Source organism: Saccopteryx leptura, chromosome 1, assembly GCF_036850995.1.
Source record: "Saccopteryx leptura isolate mSacLep1 chromosome 1, mSacLep1_pri_phased_curated, whole genome shotgun sequence".
Classification (NCBI taxonomy): domain Eukaryota; kingdom Metazoa; phylum Chordata; class Mammalia; order Chiroptera; family Emballonuridae; genus Saccopteryx; species Saccopteryx leptura.
The window spans coordinates 295,802,658-295,826,996 of record NC_089503.1 but is presented as its reverse complement, the minus strand read 5'-3'; the positions used below and the strand labels follow the sequence as shown (position 1 = coordinate 295,826,996).

General features: G+C 37.5%; 1 protein-coding gene across 2 annotated transcripts in view; it reads right to left on the bottom strand.

The window, feature by feature from the left end:
* Positions 1-23,853, bottom strand: part of WASHC3 (WASH complex subunit 3) — a 53,177-nt gene extending 29,324 nt beyond the window's left edge. Inside the window, exons 1-5 of one of the 2 annotated variants that reach the window (XM_066361214.1) lie at positions 23,708-23,853; positions 23,023-23,121; positions 11,749-11,814; positions 8,485-8,592; positions 4,611-4,721 (exon numbers count right to left, since the gene is read on the bottom strand). In XM_066361214.1, coding sequence (XP_066217311.1) covers positions 4,611-4,721; positions 8,485-8,592; positions 11,749-11,814; positions 23,023-23,121; positions 23,708-23,758 — 435 coding nt within the window. In that variant the 5' untranslated portion in view covers positions 23,759-23,853. The remainder of the gene's footprint in view (positions 1-4,610; positions 4,722-8,484; positions 8,593-11,748; positions 11,815-23,022; positions 23,122-23,707) is intronic. The other variant, XM_066361215.1, reaches the window with a different exon arrangement.
* Positions 23,854-24,339: the final 486 nt, after the last annotated feature.

The window sequence follows — 24,339 nt, the reverse complement described above, 5'->3', positions numbered from 1 at the left end:
GACATGATGTAATGGCATCTTCATTTTGCCCAAATCATAGCATTTGATAAATCCATATATGCTAAAAATGTTATCCTTTAACAGATAAAGGAAGCATTAGGGGAACAGATTTAACTATTTCATACTTACATTTGAACAAAGACACAGAACTGAATGGTGATGCAGTGATAGGAACCCTGGTAGTGATCATGCCCAGGAAAGACTATCAAGGATATTGTCAAACATGTAGCCTACCCTTGTGGTTGGACATTTTGAGTCACTCATGATATACTTGGGAAATATGATACATGGTGGATTTATAGATGGCTCAACCTGAGTAACAACTGGCTGATTCATTTTAACCATGAGGTATTCATTTCAACTACTTGGTCTATTCTTGGTTTGGTCCTACAAAACATTCTGGATCAATAACTTGAAGAAATGGGAGCTCTTCTATACATTTCCAGGTGACACAAAGCTAGGAGGGAGAGTTAATATGAAGGATAATATAGTCCAGTCAGTAAATATTGAGTGAGCACCTTTCTGGGCATGGTGTCAAAGTGAATAAAAAGATGAATCAAAACACAGTTCTTCCTCTCATGGTTTTCTTTTCAATAGAGACAAAATATGTGTAAAAAAAATCACTGAACAAAGTATAGAGTAATAAGTTTCATAAAAATACCAAAAATTTGGTTAGATAGGTCAATGATGGGAGATATTACTTAAGTTTTGCATGTTGGTGGGTTCAGAATCTGGGAGGATTTAGTGCAAGTGTTCACAGGAAAATGTCAGATGAGTAGAATCTTGGCATGCAGTAATCAGGAGAAAGGGAATGAATCTAGATTCAGAGGTGGAAAAGCATGGAGCTCATATCGGGAAGGACTTGTGGTTTGGTATGAGGAATGGAATTCAGGACAGGGAGCAGGAGAAAACAAAAGTTGGGTAATAGATTCTGGGATCCAGGCTGGCACAATAAACTAAAACCAATAAAATTAAATTTAACTTGGATGAGCTTGCAGTTTTAAGATGGCAGTATAAAGATGTTGTTCCCCTTTTCTTCTTGAAAATCATCCCCAAACAGTCAAGCCTAAACTCCAATTTTAATGACGAAGAGGCATATAGGAACCACAATAATGTGGAGGTCAAAAGCAGATAAAAGAAATTGGGCCCTGGCTGGTTTGCTCAGTGGTAGAGCGACAGCCTGGTGTGCAGGAGTCCTGGGTTCGATTCCCAGCCAGGGCACACAGGAAAAGCGCCCATCTGCTTCTCCACCCCTCCCCCTCTCCTTCCTCTCTGTCTCTCTCTTCCCCTCTGCAGCTGAGGCTCCACTGGAGCAAAGTTTGCCCAGGTGCTGAGGATGGCTCCGTGGCCTCTGCCTCAGGCATTGGAATGGCTCTGGTTGCGGCAGAGCGGCACCCCAGATGGGCAGAGCATCGCCCCCTGGTGGGCAGGCCAGGTAAATCCCGGTGGGGCACATGCGGGAGTCTGTCTGACTGCCTCCCGGTTTCCAACTTCAGAAAAAAAAAAAAAAGAAAGAAAAAAAAAAAGAAAAGAAATTGATTGATGACTTAGCAGACAGGCAAGTCCATGTGCCTGAAGAGGGAGATACCACAAAGAAGCGGCACTTCCAGAGCCCTGGAGTTAGAAATACAGACCGAAGGCAGAGGGGAGGTGAAGGACTGAAATCAGAAAAATTGGGCTAAAAACAGGAAAAGCCAGAGGCAGAAAAAACTAAACCCTTGTTCATACTCAGTGACACCAAGCAAAATGAATGGGCTGAAGTAAAGTATTTCTACAGAATTTTTAAAACTAAAATAATCATTTATTCTTTCTTAAATGTTTCTAAATAAGACTTCTTTTAATGATGTTATAATATAGGTTGAAATATTTTTAAACAGTTCTTAACCAGAAGGGCTTTTTTTTTTTTTTTTTTTTTTTTTTTTTTTTTCGGAAATACATATGCTGTAGCTCAAAATCCCAACTTCAGAGATTTTAATTTAGTGAGTAGGGACCAGGAACTTGTATTTTGACAAAACTTATCAATTTAAAAATCACTGAGGCAGTGTAAGAAAGAAATATATCACCAAAGCCTATCAAAAGGTAAACAGCATAGAGAAAAATACAGACATTTTCATTCACTGGGAAATATGGCATGCCAAGTATTGTTCTAGGAACTGGGAATAGTGCAGTATAATCCCCTATGGAGTGTATATTCCAGTAGAGGGAAATGCACAAACACAGTATATCTGATATGTAGTAGTTTACATATTACTGGAAGGTTATAAGAAGAAAAATAGAGAAGGTAAGGGGTAAGAGGTGTGGTGCCAGAGGGAAGGTAATGTACCAGTAAAGGTTTGAGGAAGGGGAGGAGTACAGCATGAAGGTATCTGGGAAACAATGTTTGACGCGAAGCGAATAGCTGATGCAGACCTTAAGAGAGGAGACTGTCCACATATTTATTCAAGGGACATCAAGAAGGCCAGTAGAGGTGGAACACAGTGAGCAAACATAGGACATCAAAAAAAGTAACAGGGAAAGCTAAATTATATAGGATCTCATGGGCCTATGAAGGACTTTGGCTTTTACTCCTAGTAAGATTATAAACCATGTGAATAGATAAATGAATATTTAAAGAGTAATTTAAATATATGTGCCTATACATATATATCAGTGGTCCCCAATGGGCCGCAGACCGGTACAGGTCCGTGGGTCATTTGGTACAAGTCCACAGAGAAAGAATAAACAACTTACATTATTTCCATTTTATTTATATTTAAGTCTGAATGATGTTTTATTTTTTAAAAATGACCTGATTCCCTCTGTTACATCCGTCTAAGACTCACTCTTGACGCTTGTCTTGGTCACGTGATACATTTATCTGTCCCACCCTAAAGGCCGGTCTGTGAAAATATTTTCTGACCTTAAACTGGTCCATGGCCCAAAAAAGGTTGGGGACCACTGATATATATGATATATATAATTCTGAAAAGCAATGAAGTTGGTCTAAAATTAATAACAAAAATCATTTCAAGTGGTTTTGGAAACCTTAGCTGGCTAAATAAATCTAGACAATACCTAATATAGTACCTTAAGGTAAGTGTTTAATAAATATTTGTAGCATAAATGAACCCGGATTTATACAGAAAAGGAAAGTAAGAGTTTTTTTTTAAGTTCTTAGAAAATCAGAGGTAAAGCTTCAAGAGTATAACAGTTAATCCTAAGATATAGTCTTTCTTTCTTTTTAAGATTTTATTTATTGATTTAAGAGAGAGGAGAAAGAGGGAGAGAAAGAGGAGATTGGGAGGAGCAGGAAGCCTGAAATCATAGTTGCTTCTTGCATGTGCCTTGCCCGGACAAGCCCAGGGTTATGAACAGGTGACCTCAGCATTTCAGGTCAACACTTTACCCACTGCGCCACCACAAGTCAGGCAAGATATAGTTTTTTAACAAAGAAGTCAGGACAGTCTCAGAGAAATCATCTGGTTAATTTTTCTGTTTCATACTTTAGTTAGGTAAGAAGAGGCTAAATGAAAAGGCTTCCAGAGTCACTCCGAAACCTTTCCTTTGTTTGTTTGAAAGAGTCAAACACAGTTTTGAACAGTCCATATTTTAAGCTTAGCTTAAGCTTTCTTTCCTAAGTTCTAGCTTTTGAAACTTATTTATCATCATTGATATCAAACCACCCTACTTTATTCTCTTAATAACAGAGCTTCATACATTTCCATCCTAAAGTCTGGCTCAGTTTTTTCTAGGGACTACATTGAGCCCAGGGTTCTGACTGTCAACAATTAGAAGGCTGAAAATGACCAACCCACAGATTCTGACAGCTGGGGAAAGCAAAAAAACATTCTCCTTCCCACTGTCACCGCTGTAGCTTCTAAATGAGACACTCTGCTCATTATGGTTGTCAGATACTATTTGTTTTGGTGATAAAGAATGCCATGGACAGCAAAATAAAACTGCTCTTTTTTAGTATTAGTACTTCCTTTGCCTGATAATGAAATGGTACAAAAACATTACATTTTTAATGAACAGAAAAAATGATGGACAGCTAGCTCCTTCAATCACTGCGATAGGACTTTCTACAGAAATGAAAAGAAATGAGCTTTTGCTGTTATAGATAAATGCAGCTATTTCTGGTGTCATATACCATGTAATAATTTCCTAGAAAAAATATAAATTCTAAAATCATATGATAAATTAAAATCATTACCTTACATGGTCAAGAGATTCATGCTCTTTTCTATAAACCAAACCATTAACAGATAAGAGTCAAATAATATACAAAAAAATTATTTGTGCTAGCATATAGGAATTAAGTCCACTTTCATTCCTTTATTAATATATCCAAGATTGGCAATGATAACACTGCGTAAAGCAAAAATATTTATATAAATATACATTAAACTGTTAGTCTGAAGAGTGAGATCAATTTTAATTAGAAAAAGTTGACTTTTGGTTACTTTTTTTTCAGGGAATTAATTGAACATAGGAGAGAAGTAAGTGAGAGAGTAGAAAACTTGGTCACTCAGTTTAGCAGTTGTTTAGATTGAAAAATAACAATGAAACCTCCAGGGTTAAAAATTTCAAATGAGGCTGCTAGACAGAGAAGACAGACCAAATTAGCTTACCACTTGAACCATTTTGAGATATCTGGCATATCTTGGATCCTTGGCTACAGTTAAGATATTTTCTGCTGTTACTTCACTTTCCTGTGGTCCAGAGTCTCGTAAATTGTTCTGCTGTAGAGAGTATTGCGTGTAAATCTTTAGACAATTCATAAAAGGGGTCCATCATGTTACTTAAGAGGGATGTTTCTTTTTATAATTCTAAAGCAATCAATATCAGAAAAAAATTATCTTTCTAAATTTAACTACCAATAATATTATTAGATATATGTTTCGATATATTTACAAGTGTTTAAATATGATTTCAGAGGAAGCTGCACTTATTAACATTACAGTGTTTCTTAAAAATGCAAATATATTAAAAAAATAAATACAAAATAAAAAATGTAAATATATTTATGGAATTAAAAAATATTAGAATTCTGCTTTACTTGTCTCTAGGGTTCAGATGAAAAAGAAGAGTTATAGGTATACATATTATTTCAATAAACTTCTAATAAAGCTAATAAAACTATTTGATTTGTCTTATCTATTGTTGTCTCCATTTCCATTTGTCTGTAATGGACAATAAATCGATTTTCTAGCTACCTATTACCTAAACAATTTACTAAATTCCTGCATTCCTCATTTACTAAATAATCTTTTTCTAAGTGGATATGGCTATTCTAATATCTCAGAAAGCCATGCCTAGAGAATCTGTAGAAGAAAAACCTCCTTTTCAGACAAAATTATCTGGTTTTGTATATTTCAGCTACTGATGGAACTATTAACAATAGTATTATTCTCCACAGAGTGGTTAAGGTTAAAGACTCAATACTACTTACAGTGAAGAATACTGGGGAGTGGCCTTTTAGATAAAAAGCTTTTATCATACAGTCAGTGCTCAAAATAACTGAAACTTGTTCATACCGAAACTGAGCCCTCACTTAAGTGCAAAGCTAGGACTGTCTCTACACAGCTCCTGGTTTTTCTATTAACCTGAAAGTTTAGAGTTAGTTCACTTTTGGGAATTTTCACTCATTCTTTGTATATTAGCATTAAAAGAAATTTCCTTAACAGGATAAAATCATCTTTATATCTATGTATCTATGCTGAAATGCAGGCAAATTGAGAAACATCTTTAAGTATTCACAGTTTTTAAAGTATGAATGTGAATTATATATTAAGTTCTTCTTCTTACAAATTTGTCAAAAACTCTAAAGCAAATAAAACATCCAAAACCCCTTCAAGTTTGTACTGTTTTATATATAACACCATTTAGTTCACAAAAAGGAGTGTGTATGTATGTGTATATATATTCATAAATAAAAGAAGTCCAAAACATTTCATTAAATAAAAAATTCAAACAAGACCCAAGTATGTTTTTAAAAAACATGAATAGTTAGCTCATACAACAGTACAACAGACTAAATGATAATTACATACAGGCAGTCAGCATTTCAAAACAGCCGTTAACTTTTGCCTAATAATCAAAACTTCAACAAGGTTTAATTAAGTCAGGTCTTACACCTTCACTATTTGAATAACCCAATAAATTCTCTATCATATCTCTCAACTGTCCTTCATTTCATTCTCAGTCTGCACAACTGGATGTTCTGTAAGCATGAAATCCGAACCATGAAATTAAAGTTGCAGAAAAATCAGTATGCAAACCTTGGATCTTTTGACTCATGTATAGAGATCACAATGATTGGATAATTAAGAAAAAGTGCATAATTTTCCTTTAACTGATAAGTGAGTTGCCTGTAATGCCAATAAGAATTCTATATTAAGCAACACTTAAGTCCATTTGAAAATATACCAATTAATAACAATGGAGTAGAAATAAGTTGATTTGAATATTAAGAACATGACAATTATTTCATTAAACTAGTCAATACATAATTTTTTCAAATTTTTAAACTCAGGAAGCCAACAGAACTTCATAAATCCTCCAAATAAATTAATATAAAATTTTAAAATAAAAATGCCAACATATCAGGTTATGCTGAATTTTAGAAAATGTAGCTGTGATTATTCGTAATCAGTGTTTTGATACCTTAAAGAGGCAGAACAAATACAACTGCATAAGCTTTAAAAGACATATTAGAGATGGCAGTCAGAGTAACACCTGGAAAAATGAATATTCAATTATAAAGATCTTACTTAAACATTTATAGAAACATATGAGAGCAAGTATCTACTCTATTAGGTAGAGTAAAAACTCTTAATATTTTTTATGTCTTTATTTTTTACAAGTCTATAAAAAGGGTGGTCCACATTTAATTGAAAGGACCTTGCAAAGTTAAACTCTTCGACAACATCTGGACTTCCTCTTGTATATTATATATTCCAGTGGCCATCATAATGGAATTTCTTATATTAAAATGGATGCTAAATTTTCTCGTATCTAATTGTTAAGTATATTGTCATCTTATTTATTCCAGAAATGTACACTATATCTAAATATATGGCTCCTCCTACAGGGCCTCATACCATATGGGCTCAATATGTTTAATGAATTCAACACAGGTGTTGGAGGCAGTCTGGTATAGCAGGTAAGAGCCATGACTTTTGTCACCAGATTGCCTGAGCTAAAATTCCAGCTTTTACCACTTCCTGCTTGATGCTTAGCAAGTTAGTTATCCTCTGTGTACTTTATTTGCACATCTATAAAGTAGAAATAATCACAGAGTATTTACTTTGCAGGGTTGTTTTAAAGATTAAGTGAGTTAATTTATGGAAAGCACTTAGAAGTGTGCCTGGCTCACAGTAAGCACCCTTTACATGTTAGTCACTGTCATCATGGTCAACACAATAATGATCTAAAAAATACCCTGTGAAAAGCACCTCCAGGTAAACTGCAGAATTCCATATGGCTAAGAAGTATACTTGTTCAGCAGTAGTGGAGACCACCATTTTAGTGATGATTTTATTTTGAGTTTAAGACCTCAATGAGATGTACTAGAAATTATTCTCAATTTTTATTTCTTGAAATAAAAGTAATATAAAATTTAAACTTATACAGAGAATAAGTGGACATTAAGGCATAAGAACCAAATGTAAAGCATGACCCTTACTAGGTTGCAGATTTAATCAAATCAAATCCCAAAACAAACTTTTTAGACAACTGGTATTTCTTAGATCAGTAGCTCTCAAATTTCAATAACCTACCAATCACCTAGGGATCCTGTTAAACTGTAGATTCTGATTCCATAAGTCTGAGATGAAGCCTGAGATTTCTAACAAGCCCACAGAGGATGGCCATGCTGTTGGTCCATGGAGCATACTCTGAGTAACATAATGTTAGATAATACCAGGGAATTACTGTCAATTACGGTGGAGGAGAAAGGCACTGTATTATACAAGAAAACGTCAGAACTTTCCAGGAATGCTCCAGGAATTATACAGGGTGAAATGACATGGTGCCTGGGATTCACTACAGCAAGTGATAAAAAAGAGACGAAGGCAATGGCTTCAAAATCTTAACTCATAAGTCTGGGCAATGGGCATTTGGATAGTCATTGTACTATTCTATTTTTGTGTATGTTTGAAAGTTTTTATAATAAAACATTAAAAAAGTACATTTCTTTTAAGAACTTAGAAAAAATTTCTATAGTGAACATGAATAATTATATTCAAGAGTTTTCCTAGTCCTGTATAGATCAAGTTGCTTTTTTATAGGCAAAGAAAATATTAACTTTAGGAAGCCCTTCAAAATAACAAAACAAAACAGCTAATTTTTTTTTTTCGAACTTCATTTTCTATCTTAAGGCTTTTAAATGTTAGTATTCAAAGTTTTATATTTTTATTTTACTTCTTCCATCAAATCTGCTGCTTAGGTATATTTGGTTCAACCAGACGATGTGCTCATGTTTCTTGGAACTTAAATAATTACCTGTGATTGTTCTGAAGTGGTTTCAGAATGTGGTTCATTTGTGATACCGGTGACACTCACAGGAGACACTTCAACCGTGACATCATCAAGGCCTGGGATAGATGACAACTGAGAAATGAAAATTAATGTTGATATATGAGGCTAATATTAGGTGCTTAAACACAGTAAATTTCCAGGTCTATTATTTGTTTTTTGAGAGAGAGAGAGAGACAGACAGGGGCCCTGGCTGGTTGGCTCAGCGGTAGAGCGTCGGCCTGGCATGCGGGGGACCCGGGTTCGAATCCCGGCCAGGGCACATAGGAGAAGTGCCCATTTGCTTCTCCACCCCCCCCCCCTCCTTCCTCTCTGTCTCTCTCTTCCCCTCCCGCAGCCAAGGCTCCATTGGAGCAAAGATGGCCCGGGCACTGGGGATGGCTCCTTGGCCTCTGCCCCAGGCGCTGGAGTGGCTCTAGTCGCGGCAGAGCATCGCCCCCTGGTGGGCAGAGCGTCGCCCCTGGTGGGCGTGCCGGGTGGATCCCGGTCGGGCGCATGCGGGAGTCTGTCTGACTGTCTCTCCCCGTTTCCAGCTTCAGAAAAATACAAAAAAAAAAAAAGAGAGAGAGACAGGAAGAGAGAGAGATGAGAAGCATCAACTTGTAGTTGTGGCACTTTAGGTGTTCACTGATTGCTTTTCATACATGCCTTGACTGGAGCCGGGGCAAGGGGTGGGGGGGTTCAACCTGGCAAGCCTGCACTCAGCTGGATGAGCTCAAGCTCAAGCCAGTGACCTTGTGGTTTCAAACCTGGGTCCTCAGTGTCCCAGATTGACACTCTTTATCTACTGTGCCACCACCAGTCAGGCTCTAGGTGTGTGTTTTAAATAGCTCTTTTTTGTTTTTATACCTAAAGAAACAAGTTTATAAAATCTCAATTGGTGTTTAAAATTCCCCATTCAGCAGCCTGACCTGTGGTGGCGCAGTGGATAAAGCGTCAACCTAGAAATGCTGAGGTCGCCGGTTCGAAACCCTGGGCTTGCCTGGTCATGGCACATATGGGAGTTGATGCTTCCAGCTCCTCTCCACCTTCTCTCTCTGTCTCTCTCTCCTCTCTGTCTCTCTCCCTTTCTCTCTCCTCTCTAAAATGAATAAATAAAATTAAAAAAAAATTCCCCATTCCATAAACTATTTTAAAAGGAAAAGGCATTCACAAACAAAATATTTTTGAACAATTTCTTACAAGTCTAATTTATCTTATAACCATTCTTTTCCAGTAACTACTCTGAAAATATAAGAAATCCTAGTGTAAGGAATGAGAGCGTGGGCTTTGGAGTCAAAGTGCCTTGTATAAATAAACCATGTGACCTTGTATAAATCTCTGTAGGCCTCAATTTTCTCACCTTATTGGGGATAAAAAAAACCTTTCCTCACAAAGATGTAAAAAGATTATTAACTAAACATTGTTTGTAAAAAAAAAAAAAATGCTTTGTTGCACATTTTAAGTTTCAATTATTTGAGAAATGACAAAACTCATCTTTACATTTTAATGCCTAACAACTCACTCTCTTTTTCTTTAAACAATTATTACAGCCTGACCTGTGGTGGCTCAGTGGATAAAGCGTCAACCTGGAAACACTGAGGTTGCCGGTTCAAATCCCTGGCTTGCCTGGTCAAGGCACATATGGGAGTTGATGCTTCCTGCTCCTCCCCCTTCTCTCTCTCTCTCTCTCTATCTCCCCCCTCCTCTCTAAAATGAATAAATAAAAATTAAAAAAAAAACAATTATTACAGAACATTACTAATATGTGTTATTTTCATGCATAAAAGATGGCATGCTGTCAGTAGTTAAGCATTTCACATTGGAAGTGCAAGGTCCGCGCAAACCATCTCTTCTGATTTCATCTTGATGTCAAGGATATATATTTGTCAGATATTTGGCTAATTTCGGAGATTAACTCTATGATTATAGAAATAATTAAGGTCAACTTGTCCATATAGTAACTTAACTTGTGACCTTGGACTTTTAACTCAAGAATTCCCCAAACATTAAAACAAGATACATAATCATAACAAAGAATGAAAAAAAAAGTGGTAATAAGATCTGAAGCAACGATACTCATTGAGAACTGGTGACTGATGAGAGTACTTAGCACAGTGGCTACGGCCCAAATAGTTTCAAGTGGGTACGGCTGCTAGAATGTCTTGAATATGTTCAAGGCCAGGTATTCTAAATTTTCCAAATTAGAGAATGTTCTGAGAGAAATATATGGCTGAAGTCTACAAGAAGATGTAGAAAGTACAAACTAGACATTCTGATCATTATGGTAAAGATTTTAACCATTTTATTTCCCCAGATTAATTCTGATAAAGGACAAAGTCACAAAAATATACTAGTGTCTCCATTACTTTATAAAAAGAAGAAAACCCCCTGCCTGACTAGGTGGTAGCGCAGTGGATAGAGCGTCAGACTGCGATGCGGAGGACCCAGGTTCGAGACCCCGAGGTTGCCAGCTTGAGCGCTGGCTCATCTGGCTTGAGCCAAAAAAAAGCTCACCAGCTTGAACCCAAGGTCGCTGGCTCGAGCTCGGGGTCACTCGGTCTGCAGTAGCCCCCTGGTCAAGGCACATATGAGAAAGCAATCAATGAACAACTAAGGAGCCACAACAAACAATTGATGTTTCTCATCTCTCTCCCTTCCTGTCTGTCTGTTCCTATCTGTCCCTTTCTCTGACTCTCTCTCTCTGCCACACACACAAAAAAAGAAAACCCTCACAAAATCTGCAAGCTTCCAAATCAAAACACCCTTCTATTTTGCTAGTTATTGTTTGTAATTTCTGACATCAAAATGGGTATTCTACATTAGTACTTAATCTACTGAAAATAGAAAATAGGTGATATTTTCTCCAAATTTTGCTCTGGAGACATCTCAAGTTCTATAATTTTTACTGTTATCAAGTGATTACTATTAAGATAACTGAAAAACTTCTATCAAATGAAGGAAACTATAAATAGCTCAATTTGTTAACATGTTACAGTACGCTCTTGACTAGTATAATGAAAGAAATCTCAATCCATGTGTACATTTAAACAAACTCAGGTTCAAAATGAGTAGTTTTTCTTTTATTAATTATACTGAATTTTAAAAAAATACAAATAAAAGTACTATATGGCCTTGGGATACAGGAGCTAAATTAAATTCATTTCCAAATACAATTAAAGTTAAGTAAAACTGAGAAAGTTGATAAGTGTACATCAGAGTTTATAGTATAAATTATTCAGAAATACAAACCTTTGCATCTAAAATATTGAGAGTTGTTTCAATTTGTTGGATACGTAGAGAAAGGTTTGCCAGCTTCTGGAAAAAAAAGATTATAAACAAAAGAATGAAGGCTGAGGATGACAAAGGGCAGATGTGAAAATAAAAGCTATGGTTTAAGTATTTGTTATTCTGTAATACACTACTCTCTTATTTACACGAATAGGAATAGGAATTCAAGTGTTCTATTATTTTCATTAGTTTCGCAGTTGTTTTATAAAACTGTATTCACAGATATGAAATTACCTTTTCAGCCTTATCCAACTCATTATCAAAGCCATAATCAATATTGGAATCAGATTGTAAACTCCTCTCAGGACAGAGTATTCGTTCACTGATATACCCCAGTGTCCAGAATAGTACTTGATACTTAATAGGAGCCTAATAATTATTTATTGATGAATGAAGAAATTCTTTATAGAAAACAAGAATAAAAATTAACACAAGACAGCTTGGAATAATATCTGCCTTTATAAATTATTTAAACACTAAATACAATTAGTCCTAAATTCAAACATTTAAAGTTTGAAAAGTAAAAGGAGATGAAATTGAAAGGTGACCAGTTCATGTTGGAAAGAATTAAAGAAAAAAAAGCAGAGTTCTAAATAAGCAAAAGGAATCAATCCACCATCAAGACCCCAGATAAACTAGAACCGAAGGGCTTACCATGCTCTAGTTACTCTGTACAATTAAATTATCTATCTATCTATCTATCATCTATTGCCACACAATAGTAACATCATAAAATATGATCCATAAGAACATTTATTTAAAGCTCCCTAATCCTAAACATTTAGTGACACGGTTGGCTAGTTCACTAGTTGGCAGATAATGCAGCATTTTGACTGCTTTCTGGGATATTATCAAGATCTTAACTCACAGGCAGATGTTAACACCCCTCACAAAATAGTCATTTTGCCCACATTTAGAAAGAGAAAAAATATGAAAGCCACCACAGAGTACTTAGTGTTTCTTCACTAGACACTTATTTTTTAGATGAGCATCTTGATATCTACAAAGATATAATTTAGAACGAAAACATCAGAATCTAGTTATAATGGCATTCAAAGCTAAGTTTAGCTTTGATTTCTGAGATTTGTTCACAGAAGGCTTTTATATAAATGTAATACAGGTTTATAAAACCTACAGATAAATTCCTCTCCAAATTATAGATGCTTTCCTGAAAATCATGAAAATTAAATTTTGGCCAATCTAACCAATCTTTTCATTCACTAGAGAAGTTTCCTAATTGCAGAAATCCTACAGCAAATTAATCTGTAAGCTGAATAATAATTTCTAACTTAATTTTTAAATTTTTTTAAAAAGTGATGAGACAGAAAGACACACAGAAAGGGAGAGAGATGAGAAGCATCAGTAGTTGCAGCATTTTAAATTATTCACTGATTGCTTCTCATATGTGCCTTGACTGAGGGGCTCCCTTATTCAAGCCAGTGACCATGAGATCATGCTGATAATCCCACACTCAAGCCGGTGACCCCATGCTCAACCTGGTGCACCTGCACTCAAGCTGGTGCACCTGTGCTCAAACCAAATGAGCCTGCACTCAAGCCGGTGACCTCGGGGTTTCGAACTTGGGATCTCAGCGTCCCAGGTCAATGCTCTCCACGGTGCCACCACCAGTCAGGCTATTTCTAACTTACTTTAAAATGCATACATTGGTTTGATGAAAGTAAATGAACACAAAAAAGAAACAAAAAGATGAATTAAAAATTAACTTTTAATATATTTATTATATGTATTTTAAGCAATAATCATCACTGTAAACATGAGCATTTACTTTAAATATCATTTGAAATCTCACACCAAATGTATGAAGTAGAAGCTATTATTCTTACAATTTTCAAGCTTAGAAAACTAAGTCTTCAAAACAAGTAAAATATTCTGATCTCAAATACTGCAACTCCAGACACTATTTTTGAAAGATTTTTACACTCTTAAAACATGACTCTGTGGTTGATGGTATGTCAATATGGATTGTTTGTAACATCAATTTTACCAAATGTACCCTGGAGGGAGGGGGGAGAGAATGTGGATATTAGAAAAGATTGTGTTATGGGTGTCCCGGGTTTGATTTCTGGCCAGGGCACACAGGAAAAGTGCCCATCTGCTTCTCCACCCCTCCCCCTCTCCTTCCTCTCTGTCTCTCTCTTCTCCTCCTGCAGCCAAGGCTCCATCCATTGGAGCAAAGCTGGCCGGGGCGCTGAGGATGGCTCATGGCCTCCGCCCCAGGTGCCAGAATCACTCTGGTTGCAAAAGAGAATCGCCCCCAAGGTGGGCAGAGCATTACCCCCCGGTAGGCTTGCTAGGTGGATCCCAGTTGGGCGCATGCAGGAGTTTGTCTCTCTGCCTCCCTGCTTCTTACTTCAGAAAAATCCAAAAAAAAAAAAAAGGAAAGATTGTGTGCGTGGAGGCTGGGGGTCAGGGAGTACAGAGGAACTTAGTGCTTTCTGCTTAGTGTTGATGAACCTAAAACTTCTTTAAAAAACAAAGCTTAATTTAAAAAAGATGGAAATTCCCATGTATTTCATAGATACAATTTTTGTTAGTCAAAGCTAATAAATGATCAGTTGTTTTCTTTTTTTTTTTGGATCAATTGTTTTCTTACTAAGATGAAGATACTACTCTGCTAAATACTGGAAATCAAATTTTTCCAATCAAATTTCCTAAAACAGATGCTGTTTATCTGGAATTATTTAAAAAATTGGTATTACATTTTTTTTCAGAGTTACATCATAAAACTAAATTGTTCTGCAATTAGTATTCAGTGATTCATACCGGATACACTAAGGATCAAAATACAAGACTTAGTAAATAGGAAATAAGAACGAAAATATTTATTTGGAAAAATTACTTGTTGATAAAGATTAAAGAGGCTTGGACAAAAATGTTAAAGAGTCGGCCCTCCATATCTGCAGTTTCTGTATCCTAAGATTCAACCAACCACAAATCAAAAACATTAAGGGAAGAACAGTTATGCCATTGTTGACGTTTACCAAGTAGGTAGTATTATAATGGTTGTGTCTATACTAAATATGTACTGACTTTTTTCTTGCCATTATTCCCTAAACAATAAAGTATAACAACTACTTACATAACATTTACATTGTATTAGGTATTTTAAGTAACCTAGAGTTTAAAGTATACAGGAGGATATGTGTAGGTTACGTGCAAATACAATACCACTTTATACATGGGACTTGAACATCCCCAGATGATATCTCTGTAGGTCCTGAAACCAACCACACATAGATACTGAGGGATGACTGTACTCTCTAGAGCAGCGGTTCTCAACCTGTGGGTCGCGATCCCCGCAGGGGTTGAACGACCAAAACACAGGGGTCGCCTAAAGCCATTGGAAAGACCTGAAACCAACCAAATATGGATACTGAGGGATGACTGTACTCTCTAGAGCAGCAGTTCTTTAGGCGACCCCTGTGTTTTGGTTGTTCAACCCCCACCGGGGTCGCGACCCATAGGTTGAGAACCGCTGCTCTAGAGCAATAATACTCAATTTTTTTGGATGCATTTGTGTGGTATATCAATCTTTGGCTTTTGCATTCATTTTACCTACTCTCATCTACTTTATCAAAATCCCATCAAAGTGAAATGACCTTTTATTTAAAAATAAAACAAGATTAAATTGACCAGGCAGTGGCACAGTGGACGACCATCAGCCTGGGATGCTGAGGACCCAGGGTCGAAATCTGAGGTTGCCAGCTTGAACTCGGGCTCGCCAGCTTGAGTGTCAGGTTACTGGCTTGAGTGTGAGATCCTAGACATGACCCCATGGTCGCTAGCTTGAGACCCAAAGTCACTAGCTTGAAGCCCAAGGTTGTTGGCTTGAGTCCAAGGTCGCTTGCTCGAGCAAGGGGTCACTCAGCCCTCCGGTTAAGGCATATATGAGAAAGTAATCAATGAACAACTAAGATGTCCCAGTAAGGAATTGGTGCTTCTCATCTCTCTCCCTTCCAGCCTGTCTGTCCCTGTCTGTCCCTTCCTCTCTCTGTTACTAAAAAAAATAATAATAAAATAAAACAAGATTATATAAATGATTTATTCATGCAAGACATGAAGACACTGATCTGTCGATATATTTTAACATAATAATATACCTAAATATCCTCGCTATCTAACCTAATAAAACCATAATTGTGAATTACAGTAGTCCCTCCTTATCTGCAATAGTTACTCATGATCAACCATGGTCTGAATATATTCAACATAAAATTCCAGAAACAAACAACTCATAAATTTTGAGTAACGTGGCGAAATCTAGTGCCATCCTTCCCAGAATGTGAACTGTTCCTCTGCCCAGGGTACCCATGCTGAGTATGCTACTTGCCCATTAGTCGATTAGTGGCTGTCTTGCTTCTAACATTGATTATCACACTATCTTAGAGCTTGGGTTCAAGTCATCCTTATTTTATTTAAAATGGCTCCTAAGGCCTAACCTGTGGTGGCGCAGTGGATAAAGCGTAGACCTGGAAATGCTGAGGTCGCCGGTTCGAAACCCTGGGCTTGCCTGGTCAAGGCACATATGGGAGTTGATGCTTCCAGCTCCTCCCCCTTCTCTCTCTCTCTCTCCTCTCTCTCCTTTCTAAAATGAATAAAAAAAAAAAAAAAAATAGGCCCTGGCCGGTTGGCTCAGCGGTAGAGCATTGGCCTGGCGTGCAGGGGACCCGGGTTCGATTTCCGGCCAGGACACATAGGAGAAGCGCCCATTTGCTTCTCCACCCCCACCCCCTTCCTCTCTGTCTCTCTCTTCCCCTCCCGCAGCCAAGGCTCCATTGGAGCAAAAGATGGCCTGGGCGCTGGGGATGGCTCCTTGGCCTCTGCCCCAGGCGCTAGAGTGGTTCTGGTCGCGGCAGAGCGACGCCCCGGAGGGGCAGAGCATCGCCCCCTGGTGGGCAGAGCTTCACCCCTGGTGGGCATGTCGGGTGGATCCCGGTCGGGTGCATGCAGGAGTCTGTCTGACTCTCTCTCCCCGTTTCCAGCTTCAGAAAAATACAAAAATAAATAAATAAATAAATAAATACAAACAAATAAAATGGCTCCTAAGTGTAAGAGTAGTGATGTTGGCAATTTGTATATACCAAAGAGAAGCTGTAAGCTGCTTCCTTTAAGTGCAAAAGTATGTATGAATGGAGAAAAAAACAATAGGGTTTGGTACCATCCATGGTTTCAGGTATCCACTGAGGTCTTAGAAGCTATCTCCTGTGGATAAAGTGCGATCACTACAAAAACAAATCTGAAAAAAGTATAACTGAATTAAAAAAACCTGCAATTTCTCATAAAAAATGTTCAATATTACTAATTAGGGAAATGCAAATCAAAACCACAATAAGATATCACCTCATACCTGTGAGAATGGCTATCATCAAAAAGAAGAAAATAACAAGGGCTGGAGAGGAGAAGGAGAAAAGGGAAACATCATTCACTGCTGGTGGAAATCTAAATTGGTATAACTATGAAAATTATTTAAAAAATTAAGAATAGGCCTGACCAGGCACAGTGGATAGAGAGTCAGACTGGGATGTAAAGACCCAGGTTCGAGACCCTGGGGTCGCCAGCTTGAGCGCTGGCTCATCTGGTTTGAGCAAAGCTCACCAGCTTGGACCCAAGGTCGCTGGCTCAAGCAAGGGGTCACTCAGTCTGCTGTAGCCCCCCAGTCAAGGCACCTATGAGAAAGCAATCAATGAACAACTAAGGTACCACAACAAAGAATTGATGCTTCTTATCTCTCTCCCTTCCTGTCTGTCTGTCCCTATCTGTCCCTCTGTCTGACTCTGCCACAAAAAAAAAAAGTTAAGACTAGAACTACCATATGATCCAGAAATTCTACTTCTGGGTATTTATCCAAAGACTATGAAAGCACTAATTTGAAAATATATGTATACTAATTCAAAAAGATATATGTACCCTATGTTAACTGCAGCATAATTTACAATAGTCAAGATATGGAAACAACCTAATTGTCCATCAGTAGATGAATGGATAAAGAAGATGTGATGTATATACACAATGGAATACCACTGTGCCATAAAAAACGATGAAATATTGCCATATGCAACATGGATGAACCTTGAGGGGATTATGCCATGTGAAATAAGTCAGACAGAGAAAAACAAATACTGTATGATTTCACTCATATGTGGAAACTAATAAAAAGAAAACTAATAAAAAACAAAGCAAAAACAAAGTCAGACAACGGACTAGTGGTTACCACAGGGGGTAGGGGGTGAAGGGGAGGCAAAATTGGTAATGAGGGTCAGTTGCATTGTAAGGAAACTAGAATTTTGGCGGTGAGCACGATGACTGACTATAATGTTGTTCACCTGAAAGAAGTTTGTAATTGTTGTAAGCTAATAAAAAGTTTAATTAAAAAAATCTGGATTTCTGCCTGACCTGTGGTGGCGCAATGGATATAGCATCGACCTGGAACACTGAGGTCACCGGTTCGAAACCCTGGACTTGCCTGGTCAAGGCACATGTGGGAGTTGATGCTTCCTGCTCCTCCCTCTTCTCTCTCTCTTTCTCACTCTCTCTCTTTCCCCCTCTATAAAATAAATGAATAAAATCTGTTTAAAAAAAAAAAAAAAAAAAAATCTGGATTTCTTTGGTGAGTCATAGGTCCCAATATTACCATGATTTTTTGTTGACTAAATTTAAAGTTAAAAAAATGTAAAATTTAAGTTAAAGGTAAAAAAATAGTTTTTATCCTCCATTGAAGTTTATGTACCCAAAGTTTAAAACTATTATGTAAATGATTTTCTCAGAATCTGACCAGGAATTTCTCAGAATTCCCCCTGGCGAGGGAAGATCTTTGTTGTGATAAACGAACCATCTTCTCCCAAGTTGGTTCTGAGTCTAAAATACTAAATGTTGTCTGGATTGCACAATTTAATACTTTAACAAAGTACATATTACATCACAATTTTGAGATTTTAAAGTATGTAATTGGTTCCTTTTGTAATCCTATGCATTTTATTTTATATATTTAAAAACATTAATTTTGTTTCACTAGATTGCCAAAGGGTCCATGGCACAATTAAGACCCTCTGGTTTTCAAAAAAAAGAACCTCTGGTTTTTAGCATAATAAAATTTTTTGAGTCTGTTGCCATATAATTATTTCTGTAGCATATATAAATATATACTTTTCCGAAAGCCATCGTCACTTGAGGAAGTCACTGGCTTCATTTACGGGCTGCTGAAGCTCATTTCTAAAATGTGTGTGCCTTCTGCATTTTCCTTCTACAACCTCAGACCACTACAAAACAGGTTTCTCCACCATGACTCTCCTGACATTTTGGTTTTGATAATTCTTTGTTGTAAGGAGCAGTCCTGTGCACTGTAGGATGGTTAACTGGATCTCTGACCACTACCCACTAAATGCCATTAGCACTTCTCGCCTGTGGCAACTAAAAATATTTCTAGACATAGCCAACGTCTCCCGGTTGAGAACCACTGCTCTCAAGTGTAGATGACTACGGATATAGATAGGTAACATGATCAGTGACAGTAACTGTCCCCATCTCTGAAAGTTAGCAGAGAGGAAATGGAAGGTAATAGGCTCTCCCATATATGTAACGTTCCTCTTACCTTTATAAGGATTTAAAACAAACTGAAATACCTTGTTTTGCCATAACGGGTATTTACAAGTTACCTGAAGTTTGTCAGTTGAGCTGAAAACTTCTTGATTTACCGCTCACCTTTTTCTAAGGCAGTGCATTTTATTAAAGTGAAAAAGAAGATGAAAAAATATGGCATGAATAGTTAATAGATAATAAAAAAGCAACATGATTTATCACAACAAAGATCTTCCTTAGCCAGGGAGAAAATTCTGAGAAATTCTGGATCAGATTCTGAATAGTTAAACATGGAAACAAAAATAAAACACCGTGTTTTGTTGTTGTTGTTTTTTCAGGTTTGTGAATTATTTAGTTCCCTAAAAGAGAATCCGTATTTTAAAATAATGGATCTCTTGGTATATCACACTGGACTTTTTGTGTCCTAGAAGCCAGAGAGGAAAGCAATCGCTTGTTTTATTAAACTTCATCTGCCACGTAAGCCCCAAAATTGTAAAAGTTGTAAAGGCAATTGTGAATGTGTAGTAGTAAATAGAGTTTTAAGCAAAACATTACAGGTATTAGGTTGAAGATTAAGTCAAATGGTGGGTTTAAAAGATATGCACTGTAAAGTTTTTTAGATCACATGAAAATTATAAGCATTTTTGCCTATACTTAAGACTTCAGGGGGAAAAAGTGTTATAGAATATTTAAGAAATGACTGAAAACCCAGTATTGTAAGCACGTTACAAGTCTGAGTCAAAATAACACATCTGACTGCCCTGTGTATAGAGTACCTTTGATTTTAAAATTCACTATCAGGTTAAATTTCTGCTGTGTTTTATCTGCAATAGGCAGAGAACTTGCACTGTGCGCCTCTCCTCCATTTAATTTGCAGTCTCAATTAGATTTTTTCTGATTAGGGCCAGAAGAGAAATGCTTACTGGGGACTTGTGAAGGAAGAAGAGATGACCCTAAGTAACTCTGTAACTTGGGTCTGATTCAACTACTTTCCTTTCTCTGTCTTCTAACTTCTTTCCTACCCTGGTTCCAGACATTAGCGCTACAAAGTAGCCTCGTATCCAGTTTAAAAAGTCAAGTTCTTTGCTTTTCTCTTTATTAGAGAACTCTAAAACCCAGTATTAGTGATAAAGAGAGCCCCCAAAATTTACTTGAAATTTAATTCTAGGTTGAGTTTAGTAGTGACTAAAGTTGTTATAATTTCAGTTTAGTTCAAACCAGATTATATGAGAAACAAAACAAAAAAAGAGATCAAGTCTCTCCCCCAACCCCACCCCGGTCCACTTCCAGTTAAAAAAATAACAGCTGAGGTTCATATTTTTGTCAAGGGAAATATAGTCAATTGGTTCCTGTTTAAGAATTTATCTAAACAAGAACACTGACCTAGTAGGTGCTATTAACAATTTACAACACATTTTGAAAAATCACATTAACCTTAATGTGGGAGAAAGTGGTACTTTATGTTTGAATACACATATTACATCTATTAGAAAGATATTACATTAAATGGACATGGCAAAGCAAAAAATACAAATCTAAAAAAAATTTTTTAAAATAGCTAAAAGGAGACATCACAATCTCTCATTTGAAAATAATGTAAACATGCCTCTTACTCAGATCACAAGTGCAATATAACAGGATAGTGACACATTTTTACTTTTCCCAGTTAAGAGATCAGTTAGAATCCTAGCTCTGCTGCTTTCTAGCTGTGTGTGGACAAATCAGAGCAATGACTACAACGATAAATACTATGTACTCAAATATATGTTGAATGAGTGAGTGGATGACTAAGCAAATGATTTAAAGATCTCTACATCTTGGTTTCTGTATTTCTTTTTTTTCTTCTTTTTTTAAAACGGAATTTATTGAGGTGACATTTGTTAACAAAATTATATATATAGGTTTCATGTGTACAATTCTATAATACATCATCTGTACACTGTATTGTGTGTTCACCACCCAAAGTGAAGTCTCCTTCCATCACCATCCCCCCCCCCCCCCCCACACACACACCGGTTTCTGTATTTCTAAAAGAGAGAAAACTGGACCTTTCTCAAAGGCTGGCCTGTGATGATCAAATATACAAGTAAAGTGCTTAGAACAATGCCTAGCACAGAATTAGCACACAATAAATAATAACTGTTGTCATCACACCAAACAGCCCACAACTATATCCAAACTGCTGAAATATGGATTATAAAAATCATGAGTTAGTCAACCAAGATTATCATCCATAAAGGAGAAAAAGGCAATAAACATAAATTTCATGAGTTTTTGGTCTAGTTTTTGTGTCTCCAATTTAAGGAAGAACTAGGAATTAATACAAACAGTTGAGGGGAAGTTGAGAGAGGAACAGAAGGGAGAGAAGAATGAATCATGAGCTTTGATAATTAAGCAATCAGTAAACAAGAGATGATAATTGTAAATAGCACTCACTTCGCAGGCAGTGAAAACTGTCAGGCACTACAAGGGTGAAGGGCTGTCTCTGGCCCAGTTCAGCTCAATCAAGCTGCTTTCATAGGTGTGTGTGTTTGCTGGTTGTTGTTGTTGTTTGGTTTATTTTTTAACTGGTGTTGAGAAGTATAGGGGTGGACTATTTGCTTCTGTTACCAGTCCTGGAATAGTCTCTCTCCAGGTACTTCTCCACCCTACCCTGATATAAAAAATGAAGGACTATATCCTTTGCTTACTGATTTTTAGTCAGTCAATGCAATATCCCATTTAGAGAGGCAGGAGAGCAGGATAAAACTTAGGGAAGCAAGTACCCACTCCTGGACCTGTTAGATAAAACATATTACATTAAGGCCCTTACTCTATCAATTATTTCAATTCCTTTGTCTTAGAGAGAAGACAGAAGAGATTTTAATAACTAGACAAAAACAGCAGCTGAAAGCTACAATGAAAATAGTTTTCCATGCAATTTTTGTTAATAACACATCTAACAAAAACTCTACTTGCTAAGTCTGTATCTTATATTAAATACAAAACAGAATAAACTGAATACTATTTAGTTAATTGGCTCCCCTGTGAATTATCTAATTTTACCCCTTTCTCCTTTCTTAAACCCAGTTTCAACCCATGTTTCTACACCTTCTCTTTTGTGCCTTTACTTTTTAAAGAAAGGGATCTCTGGGTTTGGCATCTAATCCTTAATTGGATACTTAGTCCTCACTACACCAATCATTTATTTTCAGACTGTATTTTTATTTCCATAATATTGGATGCCCAAGTTATGTTTCTAGGCTACCTTCTTAACCATTTGGGGCAGGGGGCCCAACGAAGGTAAAATAATATAAACTGAAACAGTGTGTACCTAAAAATGTAAACCTTTAAGAAAAAGAACCAATTAGAAAATAAAAAATGCTTTCAACTCTGATATTCTGACATTCTTTTTGTTCTCTTTAATCACAGTAAGCCTTACTGAACTATTTCAAAAAGGCCTCTGGAAATTTAGCAGAGGTGGGATGCAGACCTGATGGAACAGAACCCAAAAGGATTTAAATAAAGTTTGTTAACATAATGACTGAGTGACGTGTTGGTATGGGAATAGACTGTAATTCTTGTTTTACTCATTTGCTGCTTTCAACTATGCAAAGTGGTGTGTAGGCTGCTCATTAAAACCAGTATCACAGGACCTACCTCCTCACAAACTGTAGAAAAGCGGTTGAGGAACTGTACAGTGTGCACCACAAACTGGTTTAGAAATGCCACCGTTCTTTTCTGTTGAATAGCTGGCACCTGTGTTATGTAAAAAAAATACATAATTTGGACAGGAGGAATGTACGCTGTGCACTCCCTGATAGTAACAAGGGCGGGAGTTGTGCTGTGTGATGAGTCCCTGGAAGTACTCTGGGTAGCCCTCGTTTCCCTACACGGGGGGTGTGGAGGCGGGGGCCTAGGGGGCTGTGGCCGAGGCTGACAGAGGCTGCAGACAAGTTCCACAGTGGGCTCTGGATTCACAAGTACGAACTTACCAGTAAAGACAACACACATAAATACACAAAACACTTGGGGGCCGAAGAAAAGAGGAAGGGTTAGAGGTCGCAAGCGGCCCGTGTCTCCAGGGAGTCACCCTTGAGTAGGCAGCCTCGTGACAAGGGAAGCGAAGGTTGCGAGAGGCACACTAATCCCTTCAACAGCTCGGGAGGTACCCCTTTTTAAGGTGAATTATGGGACGCTCCCACAGAGGCCGGCAGAAGAGAAGCCGGGTTCATGGACAGGGTGAGGCATGGGGACATGGGACATGGGGTCTCCAAGGGGATTGGGCGTCCCTTCACCATCCGCCTCCCAGGTCACCGGAAGTCCAATTCCTTCTTTTACAAACCTTGGTCAGGTCTATGCCTGACCCCATGAGAGGAAGCCCGTCCTCATCCATCTCCTCAGCGGGCGGGAGAACCAAGGATCACCCACAAACCCCTCCCCGAGTGTCCGGCTCCACCCAGTAATAGCTTTCGAACGTCTCCGCAAGTCCTCGCCTCCCAAGCCCTTCCCGCCGGAAGGAAACGCCTCCGCTTGCCAATCATTCAGCGGTTCTCGGAGAGTCCGCCCCCTTGCATGGCATTCTGGGATTGGTAGTTCTAGGTCTGGATTGTAACATCAGAGGAGGGGTACCGAGGTGAGAGACGCTGCGATTCTGGCCGTAAAATCTTCAAGGCAAAAAGGAAAAGGAAAAAAATTGCGTCCGTTTGAGGTCATGCTTGCTTAGTCCTGTCTATCTGTCATTTGTTAATCAAATATACATATAATACTTTATAATATATATTTTAATATATTTTTTATAATATGTATGTTATAAAAAAAAATACTTTTTCTACTACTAAATACCATACCATATATTCTGCGAGGCCCTGTGTGGAATACAAATATTGAATCACATACATTAAGCTTTCTGTACTTTATGTCCTGAAGGAGAAAATAAGACTTGTTTCCAAAAGGATTTTAACACGTGAAATAAAA